The sequence below is a fragment of the Ziziphus jujuba genome, chromosome 11 (genome assembly GCF_031755915.1).
Source record: "Ziziphus jujuba cultivar Dongzao chromosome 11, ASM3175591v1".
In the NCBI taxonomy this organism is placed as follows: Eukaryota; Viridiplantae; Streptophyta; class Magnoliopsida; order Rosales; family Rhamnaceae; genus Ziziphus; species Ziziphus jujuba.
The window spans coordinates 23,471,604-23,489,960 of record NC_083389.1 but is presented as its reverse complement, the minus strand read 5'-3'; the positions used below and the strand labels follow the sequence as shown (position 1 = coordinate 23,489,960).

General features: G+C 29.0%; 2 protein-coding genes across 2 annotated transcripts; one reads left to right on the top strand and one right to left on the bottom strand.

The window, feature by feature from the left end:
* Positions 1 to 769: 769 nt before the first annotated feature.
* On the top strand, positions 770 to 4,240 carry LOC107433109 (syntaxin-71). Its single transcript, XM_048464695.2, has 9 exons — positions 770 to 1,021; positions 1,269 to 1,394; positions 1,678 to 1,837; positions 1,998 to 2,083; positions 2,221 to 2,289; positions 2,365 to 2,409; positions 2,498 to 2,560; positions 2,644 to 2,720; positions 3,974 to 4,240. Exons 1-9 carry the CDS (start codon positions 866 to 868, stop codon positions 3,987 to 3,989), a joined length of 798 nt encoding a protein of 265 aa, XP_048320652.2. The 5' UTR covers positions 770 to 865; the 3' UTR covers positions 3,990 to 4,240.
* Positions 4,241 to 9,505: 5,265 nt separating this feature from the next.
* Positions 9,506 to 10,865, bottom strand: LOC107433097 (NAC domain-containing protein 2). The gene is made up of 2 exons (XM_016045437.3): positions 10,407 to 10,865; positions 9,506 to 10,117 (listed from the first exon to the last, which is right to left on the bottom strand). Exons 1-2 carry the CDS (start codon positions 10,863 to 10,865, stop codon positions 9,506 to 9,508), a joined length of 1,071 nt encoding a protein of 356 aa, XP_015900923.3.
* Positions 10,866 to 18,357: the final 7,492 nt, after the last annotated feature.

Sequence of the window (18,357 nt, the reverse complement as noted above, 5' to 3'; positions counted from 1 at the left end):
AGATAAATTAATAAAAGGATTATGGACACGAAGCATTATAAGATTTCTTGGAGGTTAAAAAATTAGATAGTCTGGAACTGATATGTTATACGAATCAATCCTAAATTGAGATGCTTCATTTCAAGTGAAACAACGTAGATCTTTGTCCTTTTTTAGCCATGCTTTGGAAATCAGATTTGGGTTTTAAGCTGATTTAACTCAATTTGAAAATTGGGAATGTTAGGTAGACAGAAATGGGAAGAAAAAAAAGAAAAAAAGGTAAAGAAGTGAAACGAGAAGAAGAGGACGGGGGAGGAAAGGGGTCAATATTTTCATCCAGATTTGCAATTTATTATTTTTTTTTTTTGTGAGATGCAAATTTTCATTCTTATTTTATTGTTTTGTTTGTATTTTAATAATAGTCTTTTTATATCGTTTTAAAACCTATTTTATTATTATGTTGCATGTCATCCAATACACAAACAAGATAAATATATTCGAGCAAAAAAAAAACAAAAAAAAAACAAAACAAAATAAATATATATAAATAAAATAAAATTATATTGATTCAGCAAAAAAAAAAAATATTGCAATTTATATTTATTTTTAAAATTTAATTAATTTAAATAGCTATTTAGGAGATAATGACAGACTCCAAGCGGATGTGAAGGACTGCTTTATATTTAGGATATTAACCCAAATTTTTAAAATCCAAATAAAAAAAAATTCTTTTTTTTTTTTTGGGTTGGAAAAAGTAGTTTATTATTTATTTATATTGCGCACAGGCTGTAAAGATTTGAAACCGCTACCTTCGCTGGTTAACCCACATCACCACACGCATTTTACTTTGGGTGCGAGAAAGAAAGAGGAAAACCATCAGAAGAAGATGAGTGTGATCGATATCTTGACGAGAGTAGACGCGATCTGCAAGAAATATGACAAATACGACGTTGAAAAACAGAAGGATCTCAATGTCGCCGGCGACGATGCCTTTGCTCGACTCTACGCCTCCGTTGAAGCCGACATCGACGCAGCTCTTGAGGTTTTCCCTCACTTCTCTCTCACTCTTTTCCTTGTCAATGTATGTTCTTATTAGATCCTGTTTGGTTGCTGAGAAATCGTGAAAAAGGAAAAGTATATACAATGCTGTAAACTAAAACTTCACTTCCTATTATAGCTAATAATAGCTGATCCAGACTTATTTTGTGTGAAGAATGTGGGGAAGTTAGGACAAACTAGGGGTATGCCTTTTGTATTAAACCTAAAGATTATAGCAATTTGATTTGCAGAAAGCAGAGGTCGCTTCTAAGGAGAAAAGTAGGGCATCTGCGGTTGCGTTGAATGCCGAGATTCGTCGGACAAAGGCTCGGTTGCTCGAGGAGGTCCCAAAGCTGCAGAGATTAGCAATAAAGAAGGTCCGTCTCTACTTCTTCAATGAATTTGTTTAATCTCTATAACATTCTGGTCAATTGTAAAATGGTTATATATTTTCTCAATGATTTAACTTTATCAATTGTAAAATGGTTATATATTTTCTCAATGATTTAACTTTATTCTCTAGAGATGGGGAAATGTAGATTAAATTATGTTGGATTCCATTTTGTGTGGAGTTGAGTCGTCCTGTTCCTATTTTTTGGGATAGCCATGGGTATAATAATTTTGGGTTGGGTTGCATAATCATATGCCATTAGTTCACAGGTTAAAGGGCTTTCAACGGAAGAGCTTACTGCTCGTAATGATCTGGTCCTTGCTTTGCCGGATAGGATTCAAGCTATTCCAGATGGGACTCCAGCTGCACCAAAACAATCTGGAGGTTGGGCAGCTTCGGCTTCTCGTGCTGAAATCAAGTTTGACTCAGGTGATCTTTGAACTTTTTGTTAACTTTCTTTAGAGATTGTTTACTAGATATAATTTTTTTTATTTATTTTTTTTTAAAGTTATGTTCTATGATTTATGAGGGAAAATATCTATTGGTTCTCATGCTTCATTTTTGCATGTGTATATCATGGTAATGATAGAGGGACGGTTTGATGATGAATACTTTAAACAAACGGAGGAGTCGAGCCAATTCAGGCAAGAGTATGAAATGCGGAGAATCAAGCAGGCAAGGCACATATTTGTAAAAGTTTTTTGTTTTGTCTTGAGATTTCTGTTTGAACAGGACGCTTGAATGCTTACCATTGAAATATGTTGCATTTCCGGACATAGCTATTTATATTATTCATCTTTACGTTCCCACAGGATCAAGGACTGGAAATGATATCAGAAGGTTTGGATACATTGAAAAACATGGCCTCTGATATGAATGAGGTTGGTATCTCCTGCTATTGTTATCCTTTGCATGATTTGCAGTTGAATTAATTCTATGTTTTGTGGTGTGGGCAGGAATTGGATAGGCAAGTGCCTTTGATGGATGAGATTGATACTAAAGTGAGAAATATTGTCCCCTACTTGAATATTTCTTGGTGCTTTGGTTGGATTTCAGAAATTAATTACGTAATGCTGCTTTTTACATCAGGTTGACAAGGCTGCAGCTGACCTTAAGAATACCAATGTTAGACTTAGGGACACTGTCAACCAGGTAATTTAGCTATAAATTTCTCTATTTTATGAACTTCGATAACTTTTTGGGTTAGCTAATATGAGTTTTTTGGCTTTTTTCAGCTAAGGTCCAGTCGAAATTTCTGTATTGATATAGTTTTGCTGTGTATAATTCTGGGAATTGCTGCTTATTTGTACAAGTAAGTTATATAACTTTTTAGTCATGGACTTTTAATACTTTTTTTTTGGCATTTACGCCTACCTACAAGTGGTATGTTATACTTAGAGGCTGAATATGATGGGAGGATTTACTGACAATATTCGTTAATTTATGACTTAGGAATTAGAATTATAATTAGTTTAGTCACTTTATTAGAGTTTTCTTTTGTTAGAATTCTTTGTTCATGAGTTTCTTTATTAAGAGTTTTTATATCCTTTATGGTTGATTCGTCTCATTCTGATTTTCTCCCCTTTATTCTCTCTCTTACTTCTCTTTCTCTTTCGCTTTGCCAGTTTCTACATTAACATTTATAGATGGTTCCAGCATGACATTGAATTGAACCTTGGGGATATGGTGTAGCATTATTATTTAAATCCTTTGATGACCATTAAAATGTCTAGTTTAGCTATAGCATGATGGTGTTGTGGAACGTATCTTCAAGATGTATATCAAAAGCCAAGATGGATAATTTTAGAGATAAAAACTAATTTTTTTCTGTAGTTTTAAGAATTTGGCATAACACCTTCAAATGCTTGAAGAGAGAACTTGATGTCGTTTTATTAATTAAGATAATTGCATGATCAAAAACTGTTCTCCTATATAGACATTGCAATATTGATGCTTGTCCATAAAATTGCTATCCTTCTTTTCTATTTATGCATTGAAGAGGGAGGGGAGGGATCGCATTTAATCTAGTATTGTATTTAATTACAATTAGTTAGACATTTTTCCTTAAGAGCATTTGTCAAAGTTTATGTAGTCTGATGAGAAATACGTAATGTCCACCACCTACTGTCATCAGTTTCTAGTAAATTCATCGGTGTTCATGGAGTAGAATGTGGAATATGAATCTTTTTAAATAAATATCTTGTAGAGAACCAGGAAGCATTGTGCAAATTGGAATCTCTTACTGAGTTTGGAGTTGTTTGTACACTGCTGGTCTTTGACCTGTCTGTTGACTGCAAGGAGTTGAGGCTGATCTGTTTAACTAACTAGTAATACTCTAGGATACTTCATATTCATGTTTTATTTGAGCAATCTGATTTGATTGATCACAATCTTTGAACTCTTTAGACTTTTACCTCACTTCTGTTTGATTGTTGAATATTTGATATTTAGTGGAATTGCTTATCAAATATGCTGGATCAAGAGCTTAGTGATTTGTAATCCAATGTTTTTCTCTCATTTCTTATAAATTCAGAGGTTATTCTGATGACTTGCCTATATTTTCAGTGTACTGAAGAAGTGAGGTGACTCAAAGAGAAATTTGAACATTTCAGATGGCATTTGCTTTTCTGCAATGGTTTTCTATGGTATTTGAGTTGTATTATTTCATTGTTTATTCCATGTTTAACAGTCTTCCGTCTTTCCATGGCGTTGGTCTGGGTTTATCCTATAATACAAAGTTGTGCCTGTATAAATAATATTTTACTCTTTGCTTCAGTTTATTGTATCTTCCAATATTGACTAAGTTTTTAATTGAAGACCATTAATCAAGAATGAAGAGTGCACTCATCAAGCTTAGGGTTGAGACGATGAATGAATGACAGCAGCCTTTTTCTGGTTCTTTGATTGTTCAAAAATCATTGGTAGGACGTCCCAAATTCAAATTCTTGGCACATATAAATTTTTTTTTAAATATTTCTCCTTTCTAGGAAAGAAACAAATTGATGGAAGAAAGTTGCTTCTAGACATGCGAATGCTAAATTCCTTAATTCGCATAAAGCCATCATCAATTACGAAAACTTGAGGTATATGTAATATCATTAGTTAGTGAGAACATACAGCAAAGCCAAAGCAAACCTGAAAACAAGAAAAAGAAGAGAATAAGGAATAGATTTTTACATTCTGAGAAAGAACCAATAAACCTGCTAATCACATATACATGTTTCCAAAATAAGCAGTTTCAATTTATGTTGGAAATGTACTGACGTACTAGATGTTGGAGGTCTTATTTCAGTCAATGATTTGAGATTAAAACATTAGTTGGATAAATAGCAAAATTTAGTAATTGCCATGTTAAGAATTGTCGAACATAAGGTGGGAGCTACGCTTCCAGTAGATTAAAACTGCACCCATGTAAGCACATAAAGCTAGCTAGCTGAGAAAGTGACTGACTATTAAGTATTTAATAGTAATCCAAAGCAAATGACAATCCTAACAGCCATCACATGGCTAAGGTGACAAGAATTTGACTTGACATGTAGAAGCGGCTGTATCGTATTCACAATTAGGATAAGGATCTTTCTTAATAAAATAAAAGTTAAACCTAATAAACCATTACAATTTGAAGTGACTCGCTACAGTGCCGTCCGGTAGCACGATTCTATTTTTATTATTATCTTTTTATCTAATTATATGTATTTTGCTTATGTTAGTGGTAGTAATTATAGTTTGTTAGATATATTAAGTAATTATAAAGGACAGAAAAAGAAATAAAAAGCCAAAAACTAACACATTTGAAGTTGTGTTTAATTTGGGTTTTTTTTTTTTTTAATTTTTAATTTTTTTTATTTCCTTAATATTTTAGTTAGTTTAGAATGCTTAAAAAGTTCTAACTACCACTAACTACCACTTGAAATAAGTTAAAAATATTTAGTGGAAAAAATTATTAAAAGTAAAAACTAAAAACTAACCACATAACTAAACTACATCTAAATCAAATGCAAATGTATGTCTCAATGGGGATACAGATCTTTTGTTCTTCAAAATTCTGTCTGCAAGTCTGTTCTATTAATAAAAAATACACAGCTCATTTAAAATGTCAGCACACACTTTCTTACTTTTTTACGTCACTCTCCGCTAACTTACACTGATAGATTAAGCTTTTTTATAAATACAAAATACCAACTCAGCCCCACCTTATTAAAATTTTAAAAGAATATCATTCTTCTTTTTTTCCTTTTTTTTTTTTTTTTTTTTTTTTCTTGTGCAATTCTTCCTGTACTTCTCTCCTTCAATCATAACTTTTGTATTTTTTTAATTATTATTATACCACCTGGATTCCACCTCATTAAAGTTTTAAAAGAACCACCATACCATTCCTCTATTTTTCTAAACTTTTTATATTTATTTTTAAATTTCTTGTGCAATTCCTTTGCCATTCTTCTTTCAAACTTTTTTTTTCCTCTATTTTTCTTTTTACTATACGGCGTTGCAGCAACTTTTTTCTCTATTTTGCTTTCTACTCTACTGTGCTACAGTAACTTTTCCTACAAAGCAATCCCTTTTAAGGTTCTGTTTATGTACAGCGAAATGCACCATACAAATTATTATGGTTTGTTAATACTGATGTAGTATATTATATATGATGAAACACTAATTTATAATATGAACAAAACACATCTACCACCAAATGTAAAAATACTTTATTCACCAATATATATATATATATATATATATAAAAGAATACTATTTTTACCTCTAAAGAAATGTAATAGATGTTTCTAAATTACATAATACATTAAATAGTAAAAACAATAATATAAAACTTATTTTCAATGTTTCTATACCTGTGTCAAACTTTTATATATTCTTGTTAGTATCAATGAAATGATTGCCATTGAATCCAAATCCTTGGTATTCTTGGGGAATTGCATGCACCTATAAAAGACATAGGAATACATGTCATTTCCTATAAAAATAATGCAAACTTTAAAATAAAAAATAAAAAAAATATATATTTAATAATCTTTTGCAATACTTATTTTAATAAATTCAACATACTTGTATTCTGAATCAAATTTGCTGAAGCAGCATGATTACGAAGCTAGTATATATAATCATATTTCTCAAGCATTGCATTCCAGGCTAGGAAAATTTTTGTTCTTCTTCATAATCATATATGCAGCTACTAAAATTTTTGGCAACTCTCGAAATTTCGTAAAAACTCTATTAAGATGTTTTGCTGCATTTTGATACAATTGCCATATACACAACTGGTGACATGTTTTTGGCCATAAGTTAATACTTTTGCCATTGCTAGATCTTAGTCAATAAGAATAGTTTTTGGTTTGTTACCTGACATTACTTTTACAAAAATATCAAACAACCTGTAAATGTCTTAAGACTTTCATCATATAATAATGCAGCTTCAAATATAGTAATTTGCTTATGATGGTTCACCCCTAGAAACATAGCAAAAGGTCAACCACTTTGATTTTTCCTATAAGTTGTATCAAAGATAACTACATCACCAAAATGAGAGTACGCAATCATCATTTTTGCATCTGCCTAGAAAATATTACTTACCAAATCATCTTGATCCACTTGTATTGCATAAAAAAAGTAAGGATCTTCTAATTGCATAGATTATAAATATTCCAAAACACCACTTGTTTTTCCTACCTTCATTTGAATTGTTCTCTTTGTTTTCAAGTAATTCTTGTAATCATCACGAACAAATCCAAGATTTTCATATCCACCTACTCACTTAGCCATTAACCCCAAACTTGCTTTAGGAGCAATGCTGAACTATCAGCTAAATCTATTTCAGCTGCTTGGACAAAATTTAACTTCCTTTGAGACCTATGCAAATGACTTTTACTAGGAGTTGATGTCACATATGTATGTTGGACAATGAAATCAATAATACAATATTTACCAGTCTGATCCAAATTTATTTTCATTCTAGCTAAAAAACCAAATCTTGTTTCAACATGATTGGATTTAACATTAATATTTTGTTTATCCTTTTTCCGAAAACCTTCATAACAACAACAAAAAGTTCTATTTTTCATCTTTCCACTCTGATCTTTATGTCCCTTACTCCTTTGAATGCCAAAATCAACCTTGTAAGCATAAGCATAATAAAAGTTATAAGCGTCATGTTCACTTTCAAATTCCATTCCAACTTTTGGTATTATTTCATCCAAAATTTTAGAATGAATCGCTTCTATTTTTTATTGACTAGTTATGTTTCCTTCATCTTTTTTATCTTCATTTTCCAGTGATGTATTAATATCTTTACCCATATAACTATCATTATCCATGATCTTCAGCATTATAATTAAATATTATAAAGAAAAAATAAAAATCATAAAAATTAAATATAACTGTGTATATATATATATATATATATTCTATGACAAGCTTAATCATTTAAAAGATAATATAATACCAAAGCAAAATAAAAAAAAAATTTGAACTTTAAAATATTTGAACTTATTATAAAATATTAGAATATAGCAAGAATGCAATATCATATTCTAAAGCCTCTGTTAATAAAAACAAAGCATATAAATGAAAGAGTATATAATTGAATTTTATATGTTTTTTCTATATTGAAATTGAATATTATATAAATAAAATTGAAATCAATATTAAATATAATAATTACATAAATTTACTCAAACACATAGTTAAGAATGTTGATGAAGGGAGTAATAATCACTTTTTAAAAATGAATATAGTAGTTCAGTTGGTATAAACACTACCATCTATATTTACTATACTATTCGAATATACCAAAAGATAAGAAGGCATAAAAAAAAAATCACTTCTCAAAAACTACCATGAAGAACCCAAGTTATAATAAATAGAGAAGGTACCCTCATATATATATATATATATATTATTTTTTTTTTTTGTGATAATAGGTACAATGATAGAGACTTTGCTCGCTAAGAGGACAAAGATGCTTTGATGGTTGCTACAGCGCTCCACGGTAGAAAAAAAGAGAGAAAGAAGTTGGTGCAGTGCGCATAGAGAAAGAAGCCTTAATGGCCGCTGCTTCCGTACAGTAGAAAAAAATAATAATAATTAAAAAAGTATAAAAGTTATGGATTGAAGGAGAGAATAATGGTAATGGAATTGCACCAAAAAAAAAAAAAAAAAAAATTGACCTTCTTTCAAAACTGTAATGAGGTGGGCCCAATTGGTATAATAATAATTTAAAAAAAATATAAAAATTATAGTTAAAGTGGATCCAGCTGATATTTTATATTTACAAAAAAACTTAATCTGTCACTATAAGTTAACGGAGAATGACATAAAAACGTAAAAAAATTTATGTTCATATTTTAAATAAATAAGGTATTAATTTTTTATTAATAGGGCAGAATTGAGGATAAAATTTTAAAAACAGAAGATTCCGTTTGGATGATAGTTATAGTTTGTTAAATATCTTAAACAATTATAAATTTAAAAAAAAAAAAAAAACAGAAACTAACACAATTTGAAGTTATATTTAATTTGATATTTATTTTTATTTTTAGCTTAAGTGCCTAACAAATTTTAATTATTACTAACTAGTACTTACACATATTTAGATGACAAAAGTTACAAAAAACAAAAATTAAGAATCGACCAAAACTAATCGGCACCTAAGTCAAACACAAATGACGTACCTACATTCGAATTACATGTTCGAGTATGATCAAATTATCTAAGTGTGTAATACAAACAATATATATCTTACATCAATCAGCTCGCTTTCATTTAATAACAATATGAATTTGCAATGTTTGGATTAATTACAAATTTCTAGGCAATCTTTTAGTTTTTTTTTGAAAGAAATTTTCTACTCAACCTTGAATTATTTATATTTATATACAGAAACAGCCTTTAACTCGCAATTAACACCCAACAACTCTGCACGCTATATACTTAAATGAATCACCACACGCTGAAGAACGGTCACCATCTTGACAACCCCGTGATCTATCTTCGTTATTGCAAACCTAGGATTTTAATGAAATTGCAGTACACTCAGAAGCCATTAAAATACGTGCACGTATGTATATATGTTTATGCTCGCTGCATCACTTAGTCACATATAGCATAGACCAAGTGACTAAGTTCTTGATAAGGGAAGTTATTTGAAGTCCAGTTATGATTAATGGTGTTGAAAGCGTCAGATTGAGACTGTTCTACATCCCAACAATTCATTGCAGAGATATTATAGTCGACAACAGACACGTTTGGTTCCTTCGTCTTTTCTTGACGGCTGTTGCTTATGATCCTCTTGTTCCCTACAGAAACATTATTGCTCTCATAATCGTTCTCTCTGTAAGCTGGCTTTCTCTTCAGTGGGTTGAACAGATAGTCAGACGCAGAAACTGAAAAATGTGCCTGCTCATTTTTCTTATTTGAAGTGGAAGATTGTGTATTGTCGCTGCTTTGAAAGCTTATGCTTGAAGTTGTTTCCATGCATGGAAGCTCCTGAGACGCAAAGATGTAGGGTAACATCGGGCAATCTTTGTAGAAATAATCTCTAGCCATTTCAAGGTTGGGGTTCATACTACTTTTGGAACATGGTTTATCCACACGTTGAAAGTAACCAGCTGGTTCATAAGTACCAGCAGAGTTTAGGTCTTTCCAAGTGCTCCTGGGATTGTTGCTTTTATGCCGAATCCGACATAGAACCCAATCATCCAACTGCAGTTCAGGAAAACGAAAGCAAAAGGCTTAAAACATCGAAAGAAAAATGTTTTTCTTCACCAAAAGTTATGAAAGTTCATGACCTATGATTCACAGTGATCATATTGAAATCCTTTTTCATTACTCTCATAAAAAATACATATATAAAAGAGAATGATATCTAACACCTCAATAGTTTAAACTTTTGAAAAAGAGGTAATTCAACTAATAATATCATCATTATTATTCAAAATAATAGATATTGAAAGGAAAAAAAAAAAAAAATATGAAAAGAGATGAAACTTACCCTCATAGACCCTTTTTTCTTTGACGTCCAAAACATGGTGTCAAGCAATCTATACTCATTCATAATCCAGTCAGTCTTGATTCCTTTTGGAGGGCGTCCCTTGTAGAAGACCAGTGCTTTCTTAACCCCAATGCTTTTTGTTCCACAGGAAGTGAGAATGTGTTTGTCAGTGCCGGTAGCCTTCCAATACCCGGAACCAGCTGCTCTATTAGGCCTGGTTCCGTTTGGGTACTTCCTATCCCTTGGACTGAAGAAGAACCATTCATCTTCCCCAAAGGAAGCTTTCCCAGGTAGCTGCCAAGGATCATACTTGTAGAGATCTATCTCGGTAATGATATTAGCCGGTAGTGGGCTTGAAATGATTTTGTTCCTCAGATAGTGGACGATAAGCTCCTCATCTGATGGGTGAAATCTAAATCCAGGAGGAAGTAGAATATCTGCGTTTTGATCCCTCTCCATGGAAAAAAAAAAAGTAGTCCCTTTTGTTTCTTTGGTTGATGAAGGAACCAAAGGGAATCAGTGATGAGCCACCGAAATCATCGACCAAAATAGTTGTAAGTTTGAATTGTACTGTGCAAACGGTTATGTATATAAGGTGTTTTCTCATGCAGAAGCTGACAATGATTAATAAAATAGGATTAGGATTTGTCAATCGCATTTTTGCAAATTCATCGAAAGAGAAATGGAAAGCGATATGCCTTGTCCTAATTATAATTCATGACCGATTGGAACAGAATGATCCATAACATAAAAGAATATTATATATATATATATATATATATAAAGAAATTCTTTTACAGTTGCTAGGATCGGTAAACCATCAAGACCTTTTTATCATGTTTTAGATTTTTCCAAAACTGTTAACATTTAAAATTTATATGAGTTTAAATAAAGTTCAATTTGTTCTCCTAAAGTTTTAGTAATGTATTTTTAAATTGTAACTTTTAAAATAATTCAAGAACTAATAATAAATGATAATAAATGTTTTAATGAAAAATTTATTGAAATATCCTAATAAGAGACTATTCTATATATATAACTAGGCTCATATTAGGTTTACCTGACTTTGCCATTACAACTTTGTTTATCAACTACTTGATCATTTTAAGGATTGATATTTAAAAATGCTTTTATAGTTCATTAAGTTCTAATAATGTTTAGTATTCACTAAAACTATATTAGATCATTAATTGATTTTTAATAGCCTTTTAAAATAGTTCAAAAGCTAATAAATGAAGAATATTTGATACTAAAACTATCATGTCGACATGATGTAAATTTGACTGTCACGTTTTATATATTGAGAATTTTGATATGTTGTGAATCCAGTGATATGTAGTAGGTGTTGAGAGTTGCCACCTGTTCAATTAGGCTTTTAGTTTAAATAACATCCTCTTTTTCTTTTTTTTTTTTTTTTTGATAACGAGTTTAAATAGTATCCTTAGTATTTGACATATCACTACGTTATCATTTTATTTTATGTTGAAAATATTTTTGCCAATAGACCATAACTTTCTCTATATAAAATCAAAATACAGTGCAACTAAATTATGATAAACTGGTTATTTATATACTTCATTCTAATTTATTTGCATTATATATTGATTAAATAAAATTAAAATATTTTAATGATAAATTGTTGTTATAATATATATAGTTCATTTTTTATGATAACACTTTGATGGGATTTGATAGGAATTTACATCACATAATATGTTGTAGGAAAAAAAAATTATTCCACAATATATTGTATGATGCAAGTCTACCATCAAAATCTGTAAAAATGTTATAATGAAAGATGACTATATATATACACATGATATCATGTGTTTAAGTATAAAAGTTCTACTACAATATTCTCCAAATTAAGTACCCAATGGTCTTGACATTAGGAGAATAACTGCAAAGATTCTATAACATGATTCAATAGTTTCGATTTTGTTAAAAGCATTTATTGCCCCTAGATCGAGACAGTATTACATATTCCTATCCATAAGTATTAAACCAACCACCTAGCTAGAATTTATGATAATGCAGACGCTTCATCAGATTGAGGCTCAGGTTTTGTTAGACTACATGATCTGGGTCATCCTTGGTACTTATAGAAGGAAAGCATACTGTTCATCGGCTTATATTTGACAGAATCGTTATGCCGGTCATTCACGTATCTATCCTTTTTTGTTTTGATAAAAAGTATATTATAATTGTATGATTAACATTATTATTATTTTTTAAAACAATACCCAAAGTGATTTATAAAATTTCATTAGATATTAATTAAGAGTTGGCGCTAAAGATCAAGTATATGTATTATTGTATAGTCCATATCGATGGGTGGGGGCGACCCCATTAATTCAAGTGGTGGCCAAATGATGCTGGAGTGAAACACCTTCATCGTTGGCTGCCTCAATAATTTTGGCAACTTTAGGAAGTATATCATTATGTTGTAATTGGTCCAATGGATACAGTGTTTTGGAAGTAATGCTTTTTATATCATATGTCAGTTGGCACAACCAAATCACGTGTAGCATACTCTGGCATGGCATTCTTTATTTTATTTTATTTTTTCTAAAGGCATGGCATCCTTTATAAATTCGATGTGTAAATTCTTTTTATTTAATTAATTTTTTTATTTATTTATTCAGTTTGGGACTTAAGAGTATATATACATATTCTTCAAAATCATCGGGTTTTGGGGTTTTTTGACCCCTAGTATACCGGAAAAAGAGATAGAAAATTATTGGGGTTGGAATGCATGATCTGTAATATTGCGTATCAAGATATTATAATAGTTCCTTGCAATATAGAATACAATAAAACCATATGTGAAACGAAATGTAAGAGTTATGCATGGCCTTCAGCTCTTGCCTCTTATAGGTTAATTTGGTCATGACAATATATATGTACATCATAATTAATATGTTTAAGTTTCTTGGTCTCTTACTTAATGTTGAAAGCTACAAACATGGCTAGTTTTAAAAGATTTATTACTTGTCCAACTAAATTTTTAGTTTTAAATCAATAATATTTAACATGGCGGTATTAAAATTAATATGTGAGGACTTTTCCACATTAGAGTAGAAACAATATTTTCAACATATCATTAATCATATAATATATACATAAAAAGTTGATGATCCAGTACAACCAAAAATATAAATAAGTCATTTTTTGTTCAAATTTTATAATACAGCCTAAGAATAGGCCACGTTAAATGTAAGAAGAGTGTTAAAATACTTTTTGGAAAAGGAGTTTTTTTTTCTTACATATTTTCATGATCAAAATCTCTTTTCTCGTTTTTTTTTTTTTTTTTTTTTTTTGGTAATATAAGTCTCATATTTTCAGAATATGTAAACATTTTATTCTCATTCTCTTTGTAATTATATAATTAATAAATTTTCTTTCCCTGTTGATCCAAAATTGTTTCTCCATCAAACAATCAAAACTAAAATATTTTACTTTCCCTCTTTTCACAACACTTCCTGAACTTCGTGGTCTGAAAAAAATCTTTTATTGCTTGTACATTCTATGCACAGGGGGTAAAAACACTTTATACCTCTAAATAATGTACAATACTGTTTGTTTTTAGTTTGCCCCTCAATTTTTAAAAGGAGCTCATATTACACCATAAACATTTTTTTCCTTCCTTGTTTTCGTGTATTATCGATATTAAACATTCAAAATTAAATTATATGCACAATGATCTTATAAGTTTATGCCTTCTAAAAACTGTGACATATTGCACCATAATTTTTATTTTTCCTTATTTTGGTAATAATTAAAATTTGCCATTCAAAAGAACGGGCACAATGATCATGTGAGCTTGATGTGGCTTCCAATCTAGGAGATTTTGGAAGAATAAAATTTTGGAATGAAATAAGGGTTAAAAAAAAAAAAAAACCGAGTGAAACTAACAAATTAATAAATCTGGAACTATGCATCCCACTAAAGCAAATATATACTAACTTTTTTTTTTTTCCCCCCTTTTAATCATAAAGTTATATTAACTTGGGCGAAACTATCATATATATATATATTTTTTTTTCCCCTCAAAATTCCCTGCATTAGTTTTTACCCTACACATTTTGTTCATTTTGTCTATAAAAAGGAAAAATAATTATTTGGAATGCAATGCAACAGTTTTCAAAATCTATGGTGCAAAGTGTGTGTATATATATATATATATATAATATTGTAAAAAACATTATAAAAAGAAACTGTAAAAGACAAATTAATAAAATTATAAAATTATGCAAATCTGACTGTAGTGGTATATGTACATATATATATATGAATTTTGTTGTTACAAAATTTGTAAATTTAATAAATTAAAAATTTTTATATGGCAAATTTCAAGGATTGTGCTATCTTATTTTAGATTTTTAGATTTAAATTCAAATACAAATTAATAAGGCAATCAATCGATAAACATTTACGGCATAAAATTATGAAATTAATTAAATTGGGATAAGCATTACGACTTTAACATTATAGTGTATAATGCTAATATGGCACAATACTAAGTGGGAGCCAAAAAAGAAATGCCTACAATTTTTATAAAAAGAAAATCCAATGTAATCTGTATAATATGTGTTAAATTGATTGGCACTATTGAAGTATTTACCTTTTCTTATTAGATTTTTAATATGAAAAATAAAAATAAAAATAAATATTGTAAATTAATATTGTCATCTTGATTTACGAATCACACCCTTGTGTATTAAATTAGTAGCTTTTGAATTAAATCTTCAATTATTAACTTTTGAATTACATTAAAGATAAAAATTTGAAATTCAATTATTACTAAGATTTAAAATTCAATTATTATTTACTAAATATTAGTTTAGTTACATATATTAAAACTCTGTTCGGATAAAGTGAACTATATAGTGACAAAAACGAACTTAGATAAACTTTTAAATCTCATCTTTTGAAATAATCTAAAGGTTAAAAAGAAATTGTTAACAGTAAAATTATCATATCAACTTAAAATGAGTGTGGTTCATATTAGGTTGTCCTAATAATTTTAACATTAAAGATTTTATTTTATAATTTGATCACATCAAAAATTAAAATTTCAAATTCAACTATTAACTAAATTTAAATTTAATGACAACATTATTTGAGCAAAGTGAACTCTATAGATACTTAAATAACCATAAATAAATTTTTAAATCACAATCCTTAAAACAATAAAGAGTTGAAAAAAAAATCATGAGTCTAGTTCTATATTTATATATATACAACTTGATTTGTATCAGATTGACATGATAGTTTCAGTATTAGATGTTTTATTATTAACTATTAAATTATATTAAAAATTAAAATTTAATTGTATATATAGTTTAATTCATGATAATTACATATTTAATAATAATAGCTTATTACGCCGTTACCCATGTAATTGTTGTATATAAAAGTTTTTGCATAAAAAGAGTGAGGAAAACCGATCTTCCTATAACTGAGTATTGTCCCAAGTCAGTTAGCATCAGCTACTTTCGGTATGTTGACAATACTGTACGGTATTGCTGCCTCTGTCAGCTCACACGTCATAAATTTTGGCTTTCTCAGCTTGCCCTACGATTTTCGCAATTATGGAATTAAACATGGAGAGCCGACCGTGGATATATCATAATATCATATTTGAGTTTTATCGCAATTACCAACAAAATATATGCGTGTATTACCAAAAAAAAACAAAATATATACGTGTTTTGTTGCAATATATATACATGTTTTATTACCTCAGCTTTGGAGCTTGGACGACTGGTTATTAGGAGGGAAAAAAAAAAAAAAAAAAGAAAAAAAAAAAGAAAAAAGAAAAAAGAAAAAGCTTTGAACCACTTGCTCATAGTTAGATATTTGTACTAGGGTTAATTTTATTCATGCTATTAAATTTAATAACCATATTACATTCATTTTTAATTTAATTTTTATCACTTAAGCCAATAAATTATATCTTATTTATCTTAAAATATAATTAAATATATATGCTGCATCTGCTTTGCCTTTAGTTTAACTTTGATTTCGCTAATTGCCTTATTAATCTTCAACCTTGTTACGAGACAAATTTAATCCATTTAAATATTTTCTCCGATACACATAACCCAAATGGGTTTAAACTGTTTGGATTATATAATTTAAATATAATTATCTTTTTTGATATAAATATACTGGATGAGTTAAAATTGTTGGGAGTATTTATACCAACACTTCAGAGTTCCCGTTCATTTTTTTTTTAATTAATTTGTGCAAAAAATGGATAGAATGAAAATAAAGAAAAAAAATCTAAAGAAAACGAATAAATCGTATAAGAAAGCCAAATAGGATTGAAATTAATGATTTCCTAGTTATTTTTATCTATCTATCCCTCTTGATCGTTAAAGTCTATTGTCTCCATTTTAGGGTTTTTTTTTTATTTTTTTTTAAAATTTTTCTCAAAACTCCATTATAGTGTGCGTAATATTTTATTTTTATTCTATTTAAGTATTTAAAAGATATTTGTGACCTTTTATAAATGACATTTTTGGAATATAAAAATGTAATTAAAAAAATAGTGTGGTTATTAAATTTGGTACTGTGGATAGAACCACCTTGTATTATATATGTGTACATAGTAATTTTTTGGGCAAAGTTGAACATTTTATATTATTTGATTGAGGAATAATTACACCGAATCTATTCGGTTTTCATTCTGAAATACATGTAATTTGATATCAGTTGGACAAGGTATTTCACTTTGGATTATATATACTCTGGCACCAGTCGGGCAACATAAGTTGTTTGGCATCGTCTAATCAGGTAAAATTCTATATATACAATTAGGCTTATATTATTATCATTATCAACTCTTAATCTTAAATTTAATGCATTAGGGCCAAAAAAAAAAAAATTATTTGGTGATTTACATTTTAATACCTTGTACTTTGATCTTCAAATTTAAAATGTTCTAGATTGGATTAATTTATAATTTGTTTCACATTAGTGCATTCTCAAATTGATTTTTAAATTGACTTAATAGAAAAATTAAAAATTTTAAAAGATGGTTATTTTTTCATTAATCAAGTAATTAAACATTTACTCATCTTGTTTGTAAATTACAAAAACTAGTAAATTTTCTTAATTTTTAAACATTTTTTTAGTCAATTTGACAATCGATTTAAAAATTGGATCAATGTAAAACAAATGGTAAATTGAGGTTCGATATAGAATATTTTAAATTCAAAGATCAAATGTATAATCTGGCTAAATTATAAGGTACTAAGGTTTAATTAACTGCAAAAATTTTAGTATTTCAATATATATATATATGTATATATACGTTATTAATGCATTTTTAATCACAATTTTTATAATGATTCAACATTTATTAATGAGATCATCATAATAAAATTAAATCATCAGATCTATATGAGTTTGACTCTTTATATATATATATATATATATGTATATAGGAAAATTCTACCACCGTATATTAGTTATTGGATTATATAGGATCAGAACTTCTAACTTCATGGAATGTCATAAAATTATATGATTTCTACGTTTTAACTAAATGTGGATATCTTGATGGTAGAAAAACTATATATATATATATATATATAATTATTCATTCTCCTATGTTTTATTTCTCAAAATATAGAAGCTTTAATTTCCCTGTTTTGCTAACACTGAATGCCTTGAGACCTTGATCAATTTTATCAAGCTGGTTTTGATTTTTATAGAGCATGTATAGTTCATTCCCTTTTCCTTCATGGTGCATACAAAGTGAAATACATTGATCACTTAGTTTTAGCAGAAAATGAATATGGCTGAAACTTCGTTATGTATACAGATATTCTCCTTGGCCGTACGCAAATTCCCCATATCTAGCTATCTGAGCAAAACTCCAAGAAATAGAACATCATAGAAAACAAAAGGGGGACAAGAAAAGTCCAATTTGATAAACGAA